The sequence below is a fragment of the Cordyceps fumosorosea genome (genome assembly GCF_001636725.1).
Source record: "Cordyceps fumosorosea ARSEF 2679 chromosome Unknown scaffold_21, whole genome shotgun sequence".
Classification (NCBI taxonomy): domain Eukaryota; kingdom Fungi; phylum Ascomycota; class Sordariomycetes; order Hypocreales; family Cordycipitaceae; genus Cordyceps; species Cordyceps fumosorosea.
The window spans coordinates 100,940-117,882 of record NW_017387321.1 but is presented as its reverse complement, the minus strand read 5'-3'; the positions used below and the strand labels follow the sequence as shown (position 1 = coordinate 117,882).

General features: G+C 56.5%; 6 protein-coding genes across 6 annotated transcripts; 5 read left to right on the top strand and 1 right to left on the bottom strand.

The window, feature by feature from the left end:
* Positions 1 to 2,654: 2,654 nt before the first annotated feature.
* On the bottom strand, positions 2,655 to 3,991 carry ISF_07302 (Histidine phosphatase superfamily, clade-1; the record flags this gene model as incomplete). Its single annotated transcript, XM_018850905.1, has 3 exons — positions 2,655 to 3,359; positions 3,432 to 3,656; positions 3,719 to 3,991. 3 exons carry the CDS (start codon positions 3,989 to 3,991, stop codon positions 2,655 to 2,657), a joined length of 1,203 nt encoding a protein of 400 aa, XP_018701817.1.
* Positions 3,992 to 5,265: 1,274 nt separating this feature from the next.
* ISF_07301 (Zn(2)-C6 fungal-type DNA-binding domain protein) lies at positions 5,266 to 7,021 on the top strand (the record flags this gene model as incomplete). Its single annotated transcript, XM_018850904.1, has 5 exons — positions 5,266 to 5,325; positions 5,380 to 5,630; positions 5,714 to 5,876; positions 5,936 to 6,100; positions 6,155 to 7,021. The coding sequence occupies 5 exons, from the start codon at positions 5,266 to 5,268 to the stop codon at positions 7,019 to 7,021; spliced, it is 1,506 nt and encodes a 501-aa protein (XP_018701816.1).
* A 995-nt stretch (positions 7,022 to 8,016) lies between these two features.
* ISF_07300 (FAD binding domain-containing protein) lies at positions 8,017 to 9,193 on the top strand (the record flags this gene model as incomplete). Its single annotated transcript, XM_018850903.1, has 5 exons — positions 8,017 to 8,424; positions 8,482 to 8,753; positions 8,820 to 8,884; positions 8,941 to 9,019; positions 9,076 to 9,193. The coding sequence occupies 5 exons, from the start codon at positions 8,017 to 8,019 to the stop codon at positions 9,191 to 9,193; spliced, it is 942 nt and encodes a 313-aa protein (XP_018701815.1).
* A 7-nt stretch (positions 9,194 to 9,200) lies between these two features.
* On the top strand, positions 9,201 to 9,731 carry ISF_07299 (FAD binding domain-containing protein; the record flags this gene model as incomplete). The annotated part of the gene is made up of 2 exons (XM_018850902.1): positions 9,201 to 9,447; positions 9,502 to 9,731. The coding sequence occupies 2 exons, from the start codon at positions 9,201 to 9,203 to the stop codon at positions 9,729 to 9,731; spliced, it is 477 nt and encodes a 158-aa protein (XP_018701814.1).
* Positions 9,732 to 11,087: 1,356 nt separating this feature from the next.
* On the top strand, positions 11,088 to 14,053 carry ISF_07298 (magnesium-translocating P-type ATPase; the record flags this gene model as incomplete). The annotated part of the gene is made up of 4 exons (XM_018850901.1): positions 11,088 to 11,501; positions 11,559 to 13,325; positions 13,383 to 13,572; positions 13,632 to 14,053. 4 exons carry the CDS (start codon positions 11,088 to 11,090, stop codon positions 14,051 to 14,053), a joined length of 2,793 nt encoding a protein of 930 aa, XP_018701813.1.
* Positions 14,054 to 15,304: 1,251 nt separating this feature from the next.
* Positions 15,305 to 16,375, top strand: ISF_07297 (Pyridoxal phosphate-dependent transferase, major domain protein; the record flags this gene model as incomplete). Its single annotated transcript, XM_018850900.1, has 1 exon — positions 15,305 to 16,375. The coding sequence occupies one exon, from the start codon at positions 15,305 to 15,307 to the stop codon at positions 16,373 to 16,375; it is 1,071 nt and encodes a 356-aa protein (XP_018701812.1).
* Between the last annotated feature and the right edge of the window lie 568 nt (positions 16,376 to 16,943).

Genomic DNA, 16,943 nt, shown 5'->3' with positions numbered 1-16,943 from the left:
GGATGTGTGAGCAAGCACAATGTACAACTCTGTAGGGCAAGGCATGTCGCTTGAGATATCCGAGTCGAGAACCTTCTTCAGCTGTTTGTCGGTGTAATAGTGGTGTCCAGTGACCTGCCCCGTGGATGGGCTGGTGGTGTTGGACGTGATGGATCGGCTGCGACCGTCAGTTCGTGTCGGCTGCAGTCAGCACCGCATGGTTTGCAGGGCCTGCTTACTGCATAAGACTTGCAAATCGATGCGGCAATTTAGGCAAGCCCAGAATGAACTTGATACCTCCAATATTCTCGATGTAGGCAAAGAGGCCATTCATGTGCAGTTGCCAAAAGATGCCTGGCGCGAGCAGATCGAAACTCATCAAATCCATCAGGGGTCCAATGGCCAGTTTCGAAGGCACTAGTTTTCCTCCCACGATTTTGTTGATCAAGGCGAGGTGTTTGTTCATATATCGCGAGTATGACGCCCAAAGACCTGACGCGGCGGTGTCCTCGCCGGGCCGTAGGAGCCGGCCATGAGCCTTGCATGACTTTATTATTCTGCTGCAAATGACTTTGCAAATGAATCCAGTACACCAGTCGCCTTGGATATGAAAGGGGGGGTCGATTACGTCTTCAAACTCGCCCACGCGGTGAGGCCGGACCGCGACAAAGTCTGGCGTTGTCGTTAGCCGGCTGCGCTGTGGATGAACAGGGCAGACCGCGTTGGGGAATGACTATAGCACCTACAGTAACGCACAGATTGCGTTAAATCCCAGTCAGGCGGCTCTGTTTTCAAAAGCGGCAACAAAGTCCTTCCTTTCTGCCTCTCTGCGGCTTCGCCCGGGCGCTGTGCGTCAAGTACGTAATGGCAAGCACGGCGCCCAGCGGCACACTTGTTGCACACCGGACGGCCCTCATCGCACTTGATGCGGCGTATTCTTTCGGGGAATATCAGTCATTGGGGAGCCAAGTCTGGAGAGAGGAGATCGCCTCGCACGCACCGACAAGTTTGGCAACCGGTGCGGGCCCTGCTCGCCCATCGTTTCTGGCGGGTGCCCTGAGTCGGCATAGTTCTCAAATGGCAGAAGAGAGCAGATCAGAACAAAATAGATGCTCTTTCTAGATAAAGATTGCCCCGAACTTGGCAAAAGAGGTCGAGGTTCCGAGTCTTGGGGTGCCAAGGCTGCAGTTAGGCTGCGCTGCGATATCGCAAATGCGCCCCGATGCTACAAACCCCTCTTTTTCGATAAGAAAAAACTACAATCCTTGCGCTTTACGTCATGTGAGACAATAACAAGAAGCCCGTTTGTTAAATTTTTGTGCCTAAGAGACACTATTCAGCTTCTAAAGAGCTGACGAATGGTGCAAAACAAGATCGTGGTATGATGCTTGGCCTATGAACTATTCGAGCGGCGCCTCTTGTTGTGGCGGCTAGTCAGCAGTGTATAGGCTACAGACTCTGCGATATTAAATTGAGCTTTATATAAGTAAAAACAAGTCTATATGAAAGCAAATACTATATAAAACCAAATACTATATAAAACCAAATACTATATAAAACCAAATACTACATAAAACCAAATACTTTAAGATTTTTGTTTATCACGGCCGAGGCTTTCGTTCTTTACCGCCGTCTCCCGTATCACCACCTTACACTATGAGACGGCTGTTGTAAGAGCAAATGGAGAGGCTGTCTTCCGTTATCAGATGCCGTGCGATGGAAAAAACGCTGATATCGAGTAACTGAACTTTATGGCGCGTTTGGCCGGGTACATCTTGAATTTTTTTGCACAAGTCCATAAATTATGATGGAGGCGTTTGAACTTACCGGCTACATCAACAACCCTACGTGGCTTTTGTCGCAAGTTCTGCCACCTGCGGCGGACCCAAGTCTCCTCTGCTCTTGCTCGGACCGTTGCGACATCATACTTTCAAATGCCTGTCGACCGTACTTTGCGAGATACTCTTCGTCAGATAGACCATCTTCCATTCCCTTGCCCCTGAATGGAATGTGTTCTAGGTAGTGAACGTTCGCGGGATAGGTGTTCTTTCGCTCACTGTAGCCTCGTGGTCAGCGCAGCTACCGGCTCAAGTTTCTAGGCTGACTTACAATATTTCACCATCCCACGTGGATAAAATGACATCTGGACCGTGAGAATCAACCGGACCGTTGTCCAGAAGAAAATAGCACTTGGCTTGCTCTGCGTCGTACCGACCAAGGCAGGTGAAGAAATCGTCGTTGTTGAAGTCTCGACCCCACTCATGCTGATAGATTCAAGTTTGCCATTGTGTCTTTTCTCTCCACTGGGTTTCCGGGTAGCATGTGTGACCTATGTAAGGGGAGGCCCAATGTCGGGCACCAGTGGTATAATAATCCAACATTTAATAATGATAGTTAACACTAGACTATAAAATATGCATATTACCAAATAAGTTGAAATCAGAAGCATAATAGGGTACATATGTAGTAACTGGGAAAGAGGGGATGTACGACGATTTACCCAATACCTACTATAGCCTGTCGCCTATCGAGATGGATCTTATCATTCTGCAGGCCGTGTTTGCTGGCAAACTGAATGAACGTGGTTCAGGAACCTACAAGACCGAGGAGAGAAAACGCTCCGATACCTAGGGTAGATCAAGTACTTATGCCTATGGGTCTGTACTGCTGCTCTATCATTGCGGAGTGGGCGTGGCGGACGCGGTGCAAATGCAACCCTGGCCGGCGATGCTTGTTACTGGTGGCGAGTTGCAAGTTGCCTCGGGCGTGAACGAGACAATGCTCGACGTAGTCGTGGGCGCATCAACAATCTCAGCCTTGACCAAGACTGGGATGATCTGACCCGTCTGCAAGCCAAACTTTCTATGGCCCAAGACGTCCAACAGACTGGCAATCTCGCCCGAGTGGCTGGTGATGCTGATCCACGTGTTCGCATCATGCGTAAACACGTCGTCGAGGACCACCTTGTTGCGCGCCTTCTGGCCAGCGCTCGTCTCGCCCTCCGTGCCGCGCCACAGCTCGTCCTCCTCGGTGAAGCCGTCCTCGAAGGTGCACTGCGGGGCGATGCCGCGGATGTGCGTCTTGCTGGAGCGGCGGTCGCAGGTGTGGATGGACACGGACTCGCGGAACAGCTCCTTGATGACAGGCGCGAAGGGGGCGGCGGTGGCGGGCAGCGAGAGGTTGGCAAAGGTGCGATGGGCGGTCTGGATGCAGCGCGTGAGCGGCGAACTGTAGTAGGACTCGAAGTAGGGCATGCCGAGCTCCTCGTAGCGCGTGCGGTAGAAGGCACTGGCCTTGGCGGCCTCGGTGATGCCCTGAGGGGTGAGCTGCGGGTCAGCCCAGACCGAGGTGCCGTTGCCGTCCAGCTCAGCCCAGTAGCACTATTTATTTTATGTGTGTGAGAGACAGGATAAAAAAGGGATGTTCGGCGGGAGGGGGGATTTATTGCGTACGTTCCAGGCAGGGGTTCCGTAGTAGCTTTCGGCAGCGTTGTGGTAGCCCTGGCCGTGGCGGCCCATGACGAGGACCTTGTACCTCACGGTGCTGTCTTTTCGGCAGCTTTTATTGAGATAGCTGACCCAGCGAGCGAAGCGTTGCCACTGCGTCTTGGATCCATCAGAGTTGTAGTTCTTGTCGGTAGAATACGATCTGTCAATGAGACCGAGGTTGTGTTCCGCCTAGGACGAGTCAGTTCTACCACGGATTGACATCAACTGCTGGTAGTTGAGGGTGGTCTCACATAGTCAAACTTGGACGCATCGGTGGCAGGGTCGTCCTGCAGGAAATACCCAGGGACAGATGAGTATTTGATAGCCTTGCCCTCGGCCTCTGGCCAATTGGCTAGAGCGGCCGGGGTCATGGCCAGCAGGGTCTGGAGGTGGGCAATGCGCATCTCGCCGGTCGCGTCGTCGCTGGGGGCGAGCTGGGCAGCGTCGAGGGAGGCGGCGAGTGCGACAAGAGGGTATAAATAGCCGCACCACAAGAGCAGGCAAGTGAGATGAAGACTACCCATTATGATGCTCATCCTTGGTAGATTGACGAGGATGTTGTCGGCTGGTTGCCGTTTGTCAGTGGCGCATAAGAAGAGTGTGTGGCGCTGTTAGTCGCTGTGTTTGTCCCAACGTGTACTCTGAGTGCGCTAGGATTGGCGGAACTTGGAGGTCGGGAAACGACCATCAGCCGGGCGGAGAATGTTAGTATTAACTTTGGATAAAGGTTTATTAGGAAATTATAGAGGAAGGTGATTTTAGTTCTGATTATGCTCAGATACACGACAAGCCGCCTTGTCGAGTTCCAGCTGCAGATAGAGTTTTTACCTACTTGACTTCCCACTACCGAAACGCTCCTCTACGCATACTTGGCGCAATGCAGTCCGCCACGCAGCAAGTAGCATGTTGGTCCAAGATGCTACCTGTAAAATTATTCCAAGTTTATGAAGAAATGCGGAATCCAAAGAGGCATGGCACGTGTAAAATAGCAACCGGCTCTACCAGCCATCAGGCTCGGTACTGAAGGCTAGCGGCCTACGAGCAATGTTGACTGCGGATACGACACCCGGCTCTCCATGGCTTATTTAGATAGGTAAGTTGAAAAAAATAACCTTGGGCTAAGCTAAGCGGTTCTATTACTCGCACCAGGGTGACTACATTTACGGAATAAACAGAGGTAATAGAGTGATAAAGCATGGTAGTGTCGCTGCCGGGGTGCAGGGGACATCGGGGGGACGTCGCCGGAGCACTTACATCGGATTACTAGGTACCTGGCAAGTCGAATCCCGCCTGATCGGGACATCGCCTAGCGGAAATTTGAGCTTATTCTTCAGCTCTGATGGAAATTCTGGCCTTGGCGTCTCACTTCTATGAGCGACGACTGGAATCAACCTCAAAAATCGAGTCGCGATTGGCCTGCCCAGGAGCTAGAAGCCTGCTAGCTGCGTAGAAGGAGTGGACGCCGACGACTTTCCCTGCCAGAGTCGTCTGCAAGATTCGCTACCAGGCTAGATGTACACTAGTTTGCTTATTATTATGCCTGACAATTCCCAGGCGGGATGCTCAGAACAAAATCGGTCCCCATAGATGAGGATCTTGAGATGTCTTGGTTCAAGACGGCAAAGTTTCATCTATATATTTGCGGCTGCCTGGATCTGCGCGGCCACATCTCGCACCCCTGACCCTGACGCCGTGGATCATACCCAAACCGATGACATAATAGTTAACCAGTTGACCAGAACGGTGCGCAGCCTCGCCCTGACACGCCTCACTCCAGATTTACAACAAAATCGTCATCATGGTTGGCGTTCCTGGAAGATCAAAAGGCTGCCGAACCTGCCGGCGGCGCAAGAAAGGCGTACGCGTCACCACACGACCCTCCCCCAAGGACCCAAGCTGACCCCCGTTATAGTGCGACAAGGTCGAGCCCGCGTGCTCGCAGTGCCGCGCCGCAGGGCTGCCATGCGAGGGCTACGGCCGCGACCTCGTCTGGGTCAACTCGACCACCTCCGCCGCGCCGCCCACCGGACGTCCACCCCCCGCCGCCGCCCAGCCGGCTCCGTGGCACGTCCGCCACGCGGGCACCGGTACCGGCACCCCCGTAGTCCTGCGGGACTCGCTCGCTCGCACGGCGCGCGAGCAAAAGTACCTGGGCCTGTTCTGGTCGGCGTACCTGCCTAACGGGCGGGCTTTCGCGGCGCGCGCGCGGCGGCTGTCGACGGGCGGGTCGCGGCGTTGGCGATGAGCGCGTCCGTGGTCGGGCACCAGCACGGCGACGGCCAGCTGGTGGTCACGGGGCTGCGGACGTACTCGGCGGCGCTGGCGGAGATGGCGGCGGCGACGGCGAACGAGGAGCGGAGGCTAGGGGACGGGTTGCTGGCGGCATCGCGGCTGATGGAGTTTTACGAGGTAGGTTCTGTGAGAGGGGGGGGCGGAGGCGAGGGGATAATGCGCTGATGGAACTGTAGATTCTTTTCGGGAATGATTCGGGAGCGTATCCGGATGCGACGATGCATGTGGACGGGTGGCGTGGTCACAACAACGGTCAGATGGCACTGGTGCTGGCAAGAGGCCCCTCGAAACTGCAGTCTGGAACGGGACACCAGTTGTTTGCTGACGGGCGGTTAAACATGGTATGTGCTGAATGATTTGGGCCTTGATTATGTTTTGCTCACTTCGTTACCCAGGTTGTGGGCGACATCGCGAGACGAAGACGCTCGGAGCTCGCCACGCCGCAATGGAAGCAAGAACCTTGGAAAACGCAGAGCAAGTCCATCAAGGACAAGCTGATAGACATATTGGTGGATGTTCCGGGGCTTCTGGAAGACCTGGACAAAGTCAAGGCCACAGACGATCCCGATGCGAAGGAGCGGGCACGACTACGCGCGCTCGTCGCGTGCAAGGCATGCCACCACCAGCTCACCCTCTGGGAGGGTGAAGTAGGTGACGATCTGTTTGTCTACGACTACGTCGTCTCTGGCGATCCTTTGCCGGTGCCCAAGACGGACGTTGACACCGCGCTGCTCCAAATGACCAGCCTTTACTGGGTTGTCTGCATCCTGCTCTACTCTACCATCGGTCTGCTGATGAGGGAAGCGCGGCAACCACCAGCAACACCCCAACCACGTCCCGGTCCGCCATCCTATCCCTCACCACCCGCCTCCGTCTCGCCCGACAAGCCGTCGCCCGCATCTCCGTCTCCGACGGACGACGACCGTCGCAACCCCAGGCTCTGCGCGCACAAGATCGCGCGCTCCGTGCACCTCTTCTGGGAGCCCGCCGCGGGCGCCTTTGGCAACCACGTCGGGCTGCTTCCCCTCGGAGTCGCCATGCGCTTCCTGGCCGGCACGGAGCCGCGCATCGAGGCCAGCGACGCGTACAGCCGCATGCGCAGCCTGTTCCGCCGCCCGTTCCTGGGCTCGCACGTCGGCACGTTCCTGTCGAACCTGCAGCGCGAGGCGCCGAGCGAGGAGCTGCGCGGGATGGGGGGCGATGAGGGCATACAGGCGCGCGCGCACGCGTGGTGGCACCGCAGCGGCAGCTCAGGCTCATGAGCAACATGGGCTTTCGGTGGTCGCAACGAGCCGGAAACCGGCCAATGTTCAACGCCTGCCGGCTCAAAGGTGATTATCGATTCTTGGCTACGCTGTAACTTCGTAGCTCTGAACCCGGACACAATCCAGGGAACTTTGCGACGCCGTCCTATTTGCATCATTGCTGATGCACCAAGCGGGCTTCAATCCGCCTGCGTGATTCCTCACAGGGCCGAATCGCTTCATCGGCGGGCGCCGCGCGGGATGTGGGGGATCTGAATGTGGCGCTGCCCTGTCAGCCGGACAAGATCAGCCCAGCTACAGGGCAGGCAGAGAAATCATGCGCATATCGGTTTGGCTGGGATACTTGCTTGACTTGAAAATAAGGGAGCCTATCACGCATCTGCCGAGTTGGGGGTTGATACCCAAGTACTTCAACATCGAGCGTTGGGGGCTTGATCCTGTACTCTAGAGAGACTAAGCTGGACTTGACGGCCTGATTTGATGAAGCAATTTCGGATGGCAAGGCTACACTTGTAAAATCAAACTAAACTGACGTGTTCCTTGTGCATTAAAAAATCGGCTCGGGGATGGTTTTGGTTATCAGTCTGCTGATTAGTGTCTCGCGGATGCGAGTCGGCCTACATCGTTGGCCTACATCGTCGGGTTAACTCGGCCCGCCGTCCACTGTTGGAGTTGAACCATGAAACGCTATTGCCTACCAAGGCGCAAGCCATATATGCAATGCAACGTTCAACCCTGAGAAAACCAAGAATTCGCCTTTCTGGCGTATTCAGCGGACAAGTTTAGGCGAGGTAGGCTACGTTTAGCTCCAGCACACCGGCTCCGCCCACTCCCCGACAGCCACGACTATACGAGCCGGCGAGGTGGTTGCATTCCTAAGAAAATAGTACCCGAACTTATTTGAAACTGTCCGCTCATAAGACTCGTGCCCCGCCATTCTTAGTATCCATTCATCTTTAAACCGCCATCGTTCTGCTTTACCGTGTGCAGAAATGCTTCATGTTGTCATCGTTGGCGCGGGCATCGCCGGTCTAGCGGCCGCCGTGTCCCTGCGACGCGCCGGCCACCGCGTCCACCTGTACGAGCAGTCCTCGCTAAACAACGAGATCGGCGCCGCCATCACTATCCCGCCGAACGCGAGCCGAATCCTACTTGCCTGGGGCGTCCGGCCGGAGGACTGGGATTTTGTCGTATCTGAGGGCGCCAGCAGCCACGACCCGTTCACCATGGAGAAGACGAGCGACTTCCTGACGCGCGAGACGGCGCGCGAGACGGGCGGCACGCCGCAGTACCTCTCGCACCGCGTGGACCTGCACAACTGCCTGAAGTGGCTGGCGACCCGGGCCGAGGGGCCGGGGGTGCCGGCAATGATCCACCGAGGATGCGGCGTCACTTCGATCGTATGAAAGGGCCGTAGACAAGATGATGAGAGAGAGCGTATTGCTGACGGAATGCAGGATCCGGTAGCGCCGTCCATCACGCTACGAGACGGCAGCACGATACCCGCGGATTTCATCGTGGGCGCCGACGGGGTGCACTCGCGCGCCGCGGCGGCGGTGCTGCAGCGCGAGGTAAAGGCGATCGCGCCGAAGTACTCCAACCTCTGCTACCGCTTCCTGATCCCAGCCTCCGTGCTGGAGGAGGATCCGAAGACGAGGCACTGGAACGTCGGCAACAGATCGCGTATGCGAGTCTTTCCGCACAACGAGACGCAGCGACGGCTGGTGTCGTATGTGTGTCGCAAGTGAGTACGGGGCCGTGAACGGGGCAAGCGGTGAGGTTGACAGCTAGACAGCAATACGGTTCATAACTTTGTCGGGTTGTTTCACGATGAGTCTGCGGGACTGGGCGCATCAGAAGGTATGTTTTTGCCAAAGTTGAGCATCAACGGGGGGGGCCTTGGTAACAGTTTGTAGATTGGCAGGCATCGGTGGGAGTCGACGAGATTGTCAACAAGTTGAAAGACTTTCACCCGGGTATCGTAAATGTGATACGGTAAGCCACTTGTTACGCTGTAAAAAGTATCACGGTCGCTGAATGATCGACTACAGAAAAGCCAAGGATGTTAAGCGATGGCCTTTACTCTACCGCCCTCCGCTGGAGAGCTGGCACCGGGAGATGCTCGTCCTCGTCGGCGACGCTGCACCCTCCCAAAAGCACTTCCCCTAATTTTACCATGGCTAACCTGCAAGTCTCAGATCACGGCCAGGGGGGTGCCCAGGGGATCGAGGACGGGCTGGTGCTGGGCATCGCCATGCTCGGCGCGCAGTCACGGTCAGACGTGCAGGGGCGGTTCGGCGCGTACCAAGAGGTGCGCCGGTGCCGGGCCAGCGTGATCCAGGTGCTGAGCAACGTCGGGCAGGACCAGGCGCGGCAGCTGAAGCACGAGGTGCTGCCGTATCTCGAGGAAGATGAGATTCCTAGTAAGACGACGACGCAACGCGCGGTACTGAATTGCGGTCGCTGACAAGTACAAGCCAACCCGGCGCAGATCCAGCAGTTCAATTTCGGCTACGACGCGGTGGAGGCGGCGGTCGGGGCGATGAGGCGCCGGGATGCCGGCTTTGCGCTACCGGGCGACTTTTTCAACTGCCCGGTCGTCGGGGTGCCGCCGAGGAAGACACCGCCGGCGGTGGTTGGCCGGGGCGTGTCGCACTGCGGAGGCGAGATGGTGGCTGCTGGTCGGGCGGCTGTGGAGATTTCGTAGGCTTCCTTTACCCAACGACGGCTACGGATGGGGTTGAAGAGTTTTTGCCTTGGGGTGATTCATCTTCAGGGGATGAGTCAAGGGGGAAAAAAAAGGATTTAATTTCCAGCACATGCCTATCCCTACAGCGGCAGAGGAACTTTGGCTTTGCAAGGGAGCAAATTGCCTCATAAATCTCTGGGCGGTGGAGAAGCACCTCTTCGGCGCCCCAACCGAAAAGGCGGGCAATACGGATTAGCATCGCATAATTATCCGCAATTGGATAGGGAAATTCCTTGCCGACGGTAGAAAAGTTAGGAAAGCGGGCCTGGGGTTCATCATCACATGCAGTGACTCATTACATCTATCTGTCATGGGTAATACATAGAACACGTTCTTTCTCGTGAGTTACCCAGTAGGCGTAGTGAGTCTGCGGGGGACTTGGCAAAATGGAGATGCTCGGCCAACCATAACGCCTCGATTGCCTGATTTTCATCATTCGAGAATGGCACTATCGTTCATTGCCCATGTATTATCGAGTTGTAGCGAGCGCCGAGTATTCTTCCGTATCGGCCAAGTCAGTGTTGACTCGCGAGGTTGGGGGTGATGGTACTACTAAAAACCCAGTCACCAACTAATAGACCTCACTCATCGCCAACTTGCCAGCTTCCGGGAGGAGCAAGGCCTCGGCACCAGGCCCAAGGGAACTCAAGAGTGCAAATTTTTCCCACCGCATGCATTCAAGAAGCCCAGTCGCGGGATTTAAGTTATCAACCCATCCACCACTCTCAATGTCTCGTCTGGATGTAACCTTGTCTCTGTTGAGCGGGCTGTGTTGTGGCTTAGACCTTGACCTGCCTGCCCTGAGCTTCCCCTTTCGCTTGGCCCCTTGGCGTACCGGTTCTCGTCTCGCCATGCCATCTTTCTTTATTATTACCAAGATGGATGGTGCCACAGCGTTTGATTTTTTACCCATAGCCCGAGCATTTTCTGGGTCTCGCCCAGTCCATCCGGAACATTTACCCGATGCTTTGTTCTGTACCTAGCTTTGCCTGATCGCCCGTAGGCATGTAAATCCGCGACCTGTGCTTCCAGCTGTATAAACACCCAAAACCCCCGTCTGCAGCCTTCATCCGTCTCTCCCGTTACTGTGCTACCCAACAAACTGATTCTAATCAAGACCATACATGTCACTTCTCAACTCCAACCACCGACACACCTGGGCTCCCTCTGTAGAGCCTTCCACAAAGCTGGCGACCACGCAAAACCCCCGATACTTTGCAGCTCTGGCGGCCATCGCGGGCGAGCAACTAGCAGCCGAGTTTGAGCCACCATAACTTGAGAAGCTCTAGAATTTGCCCGTTCTTTCAGGGCGAAATGTCTGTCTTCTCTGGTTTGATGAGCTCCCGCGGGGCGAACAAGTCGTATTGTTCTTCCAAGAGCGGCCTGACACCTATGCAAAGCGTGACACCCATCGCGCACGCAAAGGCGTCGGGGCTGGCTGCCTGGAGCGCGCCGCCGGAGCATGCACTGGACGGCACGTCCGAGGCTGTCTTGAGGGCCTTCGCTTCCCTCCCGACGGACCAGGTTCTTGATCACTTGCAGGTCGAGCGGCAGGGCCTGTCGAGCGAGGAGGCCGAGGCTCGTCTGCGTGTCAAGGGACCGAACACGCTTCGTTCCCAGAAGCCGCCATCGTGGTTCATTCTTCTTCTCAAGGTTATTCCGAATCCGTTCAATATTTTGCTCATCTTCCTCGCCATCATCAATGCCTCGATTCCCCCGCCAGATTGGGTACGTATTCATTCCAATGTCGCGTGTATGCTTGCCTCGTTGACTGACACAAAAAAGACTGGCTTCACAGTTCTGATGGTCATGGTCGCAATCTCCGTCCTTGTCCGATTCTGGCAGGAGTATCGAAGCGGCCTCGCCGTCTTCCGTCTACAAATGTCCATCAAGACGGCCGTCCGCGTTCGCCGTCGCGAGGCCGAGACGCACATGCCGACATCCGAGCTGGTTCCTGGTGACATCGTCCTGCTGGCCCCCGGCGACGTCGTGCCCGCCGACTGCCTAGTGCTCGACGCCTCGTTCCTCCGCGTCAGCCAGTCGCAGTGGACCGGCGAGAGCGTCCCCGTCTCCAAGGTCGCCTCCGCCGGCGGTGACAAGACAACCGGCTCCCTCTTCGACCTCTCAAACGTGTGTTTCATGGGCACCGGTGTCGTTTCCGGAAACGCAACGGTCGTGATCCTGCGCACCGGTGGCGACGCGCTGATCGCCGCCATGTCCAAGGCGCTTCAGAAGAGCCGCGGCCTCAACGCTTTCCAGCGGGGCATCCAGAACGTCACCTGGATGCTCATCGGCTTCATGGGCGTCATGGTGCCCATCGTCCTGGTCGTCTCGGCCAAGACGACTGGTGACTGGGGCCAGGCTGCGCTGTTCAGCATCAGCGTCGCGGTCGGCCTCGTGCCGGAGATGCTGCCGGCCATTGTCAACGCCAATCTGGCCCGCGGCGCGTACCTGCTCTCCAAGAAAAAGGCCATCGTTCGTCGGCTCGACTCGGTGCAGAACCTCGGCGCCATGACGGTTCTGTGCAGCGACAAGACCGGGACCCTGACCAAAGACGAGATTACGATGAAAGAGGCTCTCGATTGGTCTGGAAACGACGATGTGGAGGTGTTGAAGCTGGCAGTAATTGAAGCAACGATTCAAGGCACCGGCGGAAACAATATGGACGCTGCCATCTGCAACTTCCGACTACCGAACGGAGAGCAGGTCCAAACGACAAAGTACGAAAAGACGGTCGTCATCCCCTTTGACTTTGAGCGTCGCCGCTCATCCTGCATCGTCCGGGGCGTCGCTGGCGGCGCCATGCTCATCTGCAAAGGCGCCTTTGAGGAGGTCTACTCGCGCTGCTCCATGATCCAGACGGACAAGGGCGAGAGCGCCATGGCCGGCCACCACCGCACCATCCTGAAGCAGCAGGTCAAGACGCTGAACAGCCAGGGCTACCGGGTCCTGCTAGTGGCCACGAAGCAGCTCGCCAAGGCCCAGGTCGACGACGAGGACGGCTTCGAGGACCTGGAGACGAACATGACAGTTCACGGCTTGTTGACCTTTGTCGACCCGCCGAAGCCTGATGCCGCCGACTCTATCCGCAAGTTGAAGGCTCTCGGCGTCGACGTCAAGGTGCTCACGGGCGATAATATGGCCGTCGCGCTCAACGTCTGCCGCGCGCTCGGTCTGGTGCAGCGCGAGGACTCGCTGGAAAGCGATGGACCGTCGGCCATGACGGGAGCGGAGCTGGACAACCTGGTCGACGAGGAAGAGTTTGACGAGGCGGTGAAGTGCTGCAAGGTGTTCGCCAAGGTGTCGCCGGTGCAGAAGGAGAGCATCGTGGCGAGCCTGCGGAAGCAGGGCCACGCGGTGGGCATGCTGGGGGACGGGATGAACGACTGCCTGGCGCTGCGGAAGGCTGATGTAGGAATATCGGTCGACTCGGCGGCGGGCGCGGCCAAGGACTGCGCCGACTTCATCCTGACGGAGAAGGGGCTGGCGATCATTGTGGAGAGCGTCACTATCGGTCGCGTCACGCACGCCAACTCGATCAAGTACATCAAGGTATGTTTGCCAGCAGCGATGGCTGTGATTGTTCAAACCGGCTGACGGTCGGACTAGATGGTGCTGTCCTCCAACTTTGGCAACGTGTTTAGTATTCTGGCGGCGAGCGCTTGGCTCCCGTTCACGCCCATGACGAACCTGCAGATCCTGGCGCAGAACCTGCTGTACGACATCAGTCAGATTGCGATCCCGTGGGACAAGGTGGACGCTGAGTTTTTGGAGACTCCCAAGTCGTGGAAGCCCTGGGGTGAGTGGATAGATGGTCAAATCGTGGCCAGGAGAAATGCTAATCGATGGTGACCATAGATCTCCTCCGGTTCGTGGTGGTGCTGGGCCCGACCAGCTCCGTCATCGACGTGTGCACGTTCCTGCTCGGCTGGTTCTACTACGGGATCCGGACGACGGAGGACCCGGCGGCGGTCAGCCAGTTCCAGACGCACTGGTTCCTGCAGGGCCTGCTGACGCAGACGCTGATCGTGCACCTGCTGCGGACGGCCAGGCTGCCCTTTGTGCAGAGCCGGTCGTCCATCCATCTCGGCCTCTCCACGGCGGCCATCATGGCCATCGGGTTCGTGCTGCCGTGGATCCCGGCATTCCACAGTGCGCTGTCGTTTGTCAATCCCAAGGGCACCTATATCGGGTTTCTGTTCGCGGAGCTGTTTGCTTACTGTGTCGAGGTGCAGCTGGTCAAGATGGCTTACGTGAAGCTGTTCAAGACGTGGCTGTAGAAGGGTTTGTGTTTGTCCCCGCCCGAACTAGCGAGTTGTCCAGCAACTACTGCTGTTTGGAGTCAAAAGTTGTTGATTTTTGGATTTTTATTATTATTTCCATTTTTCAGTGCACCATCTCATCTTCTAGGATCAGGAAGGCCGCTCGGGTGCATTCCTTCAACAGAAATGCAGCGGTCAACCATTTCTCTTTTTTTTTCTTCTTCAAAAAATGGCGAGTTCAACACAACGCCGGTCGCAGAGTCATTATATAGAGACTAATAAAAATAACAAATGTCAATTACAGATGCATTTGCGTTGCTTGGCCGAAAGCGGCGGTTCTTGTTAGCGCCTATGCCGGCTCCTGTCTCGGCGCTGTTTCCCCCAACAGGCCCCTGAGCGCCCTGAACGCCCCGAACAGGGGCTCCCCGCGCCCGAAGAATAGATGGAGAAGCCCTGGAAGTTTTTGTTTGCAGCGATACAAATGATGCACAATGTGATGCACAATGTGATGATGATGCTTCTCGCAGCTTGGGTATACATGCTTCTCTCGGCTCTGTCTGTTGCAGGGTTACATTGTGATTGATTGATTGCTTGCTTGCTTGCTTGCCTCCTCTCTGCATTGCATTGCTTCCCCTCTGCACTCTGCAATTGCAACCTCAATGCAACACTTGGATACCTTTCCCATCTTTCCTCCCCTTCCCTTGCATCACCGCCAATGCCCAATGCTGGCGTTGATCACTTGACCAAGTCTCACCGCGCGTTCTGGAGTCTAGACTCCAACTAGAACCCCAAGCGAACAAGACGCTTGCCAGCCACCCTGGCTTGGTTTCGTTGAGAAGAGCTGCATTGGATCTGCCCGTTACCACTAGCAGCAGCGTTACCACCTCGGCAGCCGAAGCCGGAGAGATTGGGTATTGGGCTCTCGTAATACGGTTTCTGGCGGCATCCAACGGTCTACACAGTCTGCTACGTCCACTACTCCGTTGCTTATAACCAAAGGCAACGACAGACTACGGTGATCGAGTCCACAATTCGACCCACCGATTTCGTAACAAGTTGAGCTTTAGGTTCAACAGACTTTTGACGAGACGAGTTGTGTTTTGGGTGTTTTTTGATGCTGGATTGTTTCTCAAGGTCATTTCGTTGCACATCGTTCCGTTATCATCATCATCATCATCATATCCAGCATTGACAGCCCTTGCTTGTTCCGTGTGTTGCCGTGGACAGAGACCACAAGACGCCCGTTCATCCTTCTATAGACACATCAAAATGCCTGCTGCTGGAGCACCCACCACCGCCGTCATGGCCAAGTACAGCTTCCTCGACGACTACTCCGAGGGCGCCCACCCGGACGTCCTCGCCGCGCTCTTTCGGAGCAACGGCACCCAGGAAGTCGGCTACGGCCGCGACACCTTCAGCGAGGAGGCCAAGCACCACATCCGCACCCATCTCGGCGACCACTCGGTCGGCGTCTTCTTCGTGCCCAGCGGCACCTCGGCCAACGCCATCTCCATCGCCGCCTGCCTGCGCCCGCACGAGGCCGTCGTCGCCGCCAGCTCCGGTCACATCGTCACCCGCGAGACCGGCGCCGTCGAGGCCTCGGGCCACAAGATCATCAATGTCGTCCCGGACAACGGCAAGCTGACTGTTGCCAGCATCTCCAAGGCGCTCGACGACAACTGGCACTTTCCGCACATGGCCCGCCCGCGCCTCGTCTACATCTCCAACGCCACCGAGGTCGGCACCGTCTACACCAAGGCCGAGCTGACCGCCATCAAGCGCCTCTGCGAGGACAACGGGCTGCTGCTGTTCGTCGACGGCGCCCGCATCGGCTGCGCCCTCACCTCGTCCAAGAACGACCTCACCCTCAACGACATGCTGGAGCTGACGGACATCTTCTGGATCGGCGGCACCAAGAACGGCGCGCTGCTGGGCGAGGCCGTCGTGGTCAAGCACCCGCGTCTCGCCGAGGACTTTGAGTTCTTCGTCAAGCAGCACGGCTCGCTGCTCGCCAAGGGACGCGTCATGGGCGTGCAGTTCGCGGAGCTCTTCCGCGACACGCTCTACTTTGACCTCGCGCGGCAGGCGAACCGCGCGGCGGAGAAGCTGTCGCGGGCCATCGTGGGCGCGGGCTTCGCGCTGCGGGCGGAGACGGAGACGAACCAGGTGTTCGCGGTGCTGCCGGTCGGGCTGGTCAAGACGCTGCAGCAGAGCTTCTCGTTTTACGTCTGGGAGAAGCACGACGATGAGTGGGCGGTGATCCGCCTGCTGACGACGTGGGCGACGGACCCGGAGCAGCTGGAGCGCTTCAGCAGCATCGTGCTGCACTGGACCAAGTGAGGATGAGGATGTCACGTTGCATGACTGCGTCTTCTCTTTGAATGACTACTTGACGTCTTTATGAGCTCATTTCTATTTTTATTTTTATTTTTATTTTTGCATCTTCTTTTGCGCTGGTTCGTTTGCATTTCATCACGAGAACAACGCTGTGCGGTAATACTGGGGTTTGCGTCATTCCTTCTATTAATAAAATCAAAAATAATGATGGTGACGGAGGTTGAGCAAATAAATACACAAATACACATAGACACAAAATACACTGTCGGCTTAACAGTCTGTCTCTGTCTCGTTCTCTGCATGTCTCTCGGTTGCACACAGAACCACCTTCCTGAATCGACCACTGTGGACCAAACTCCTCTCTGTCTTACTGGTAGATGCAATATTAACTGAAGAAATCTCTCCAACGGGTAGGAAACCCGCCGCGCCCGGTGGCGTACTGTGTAACCAACCCGAACCATTCATTCATTCATTCATTCAATCATTGCCAAGTGACCAGTGACCAGTGACCTCGTGGGGTTTGACCGCCTTGACGCTGGTCCCTGGCTAGCACGACCTTCTGGAACCTGTC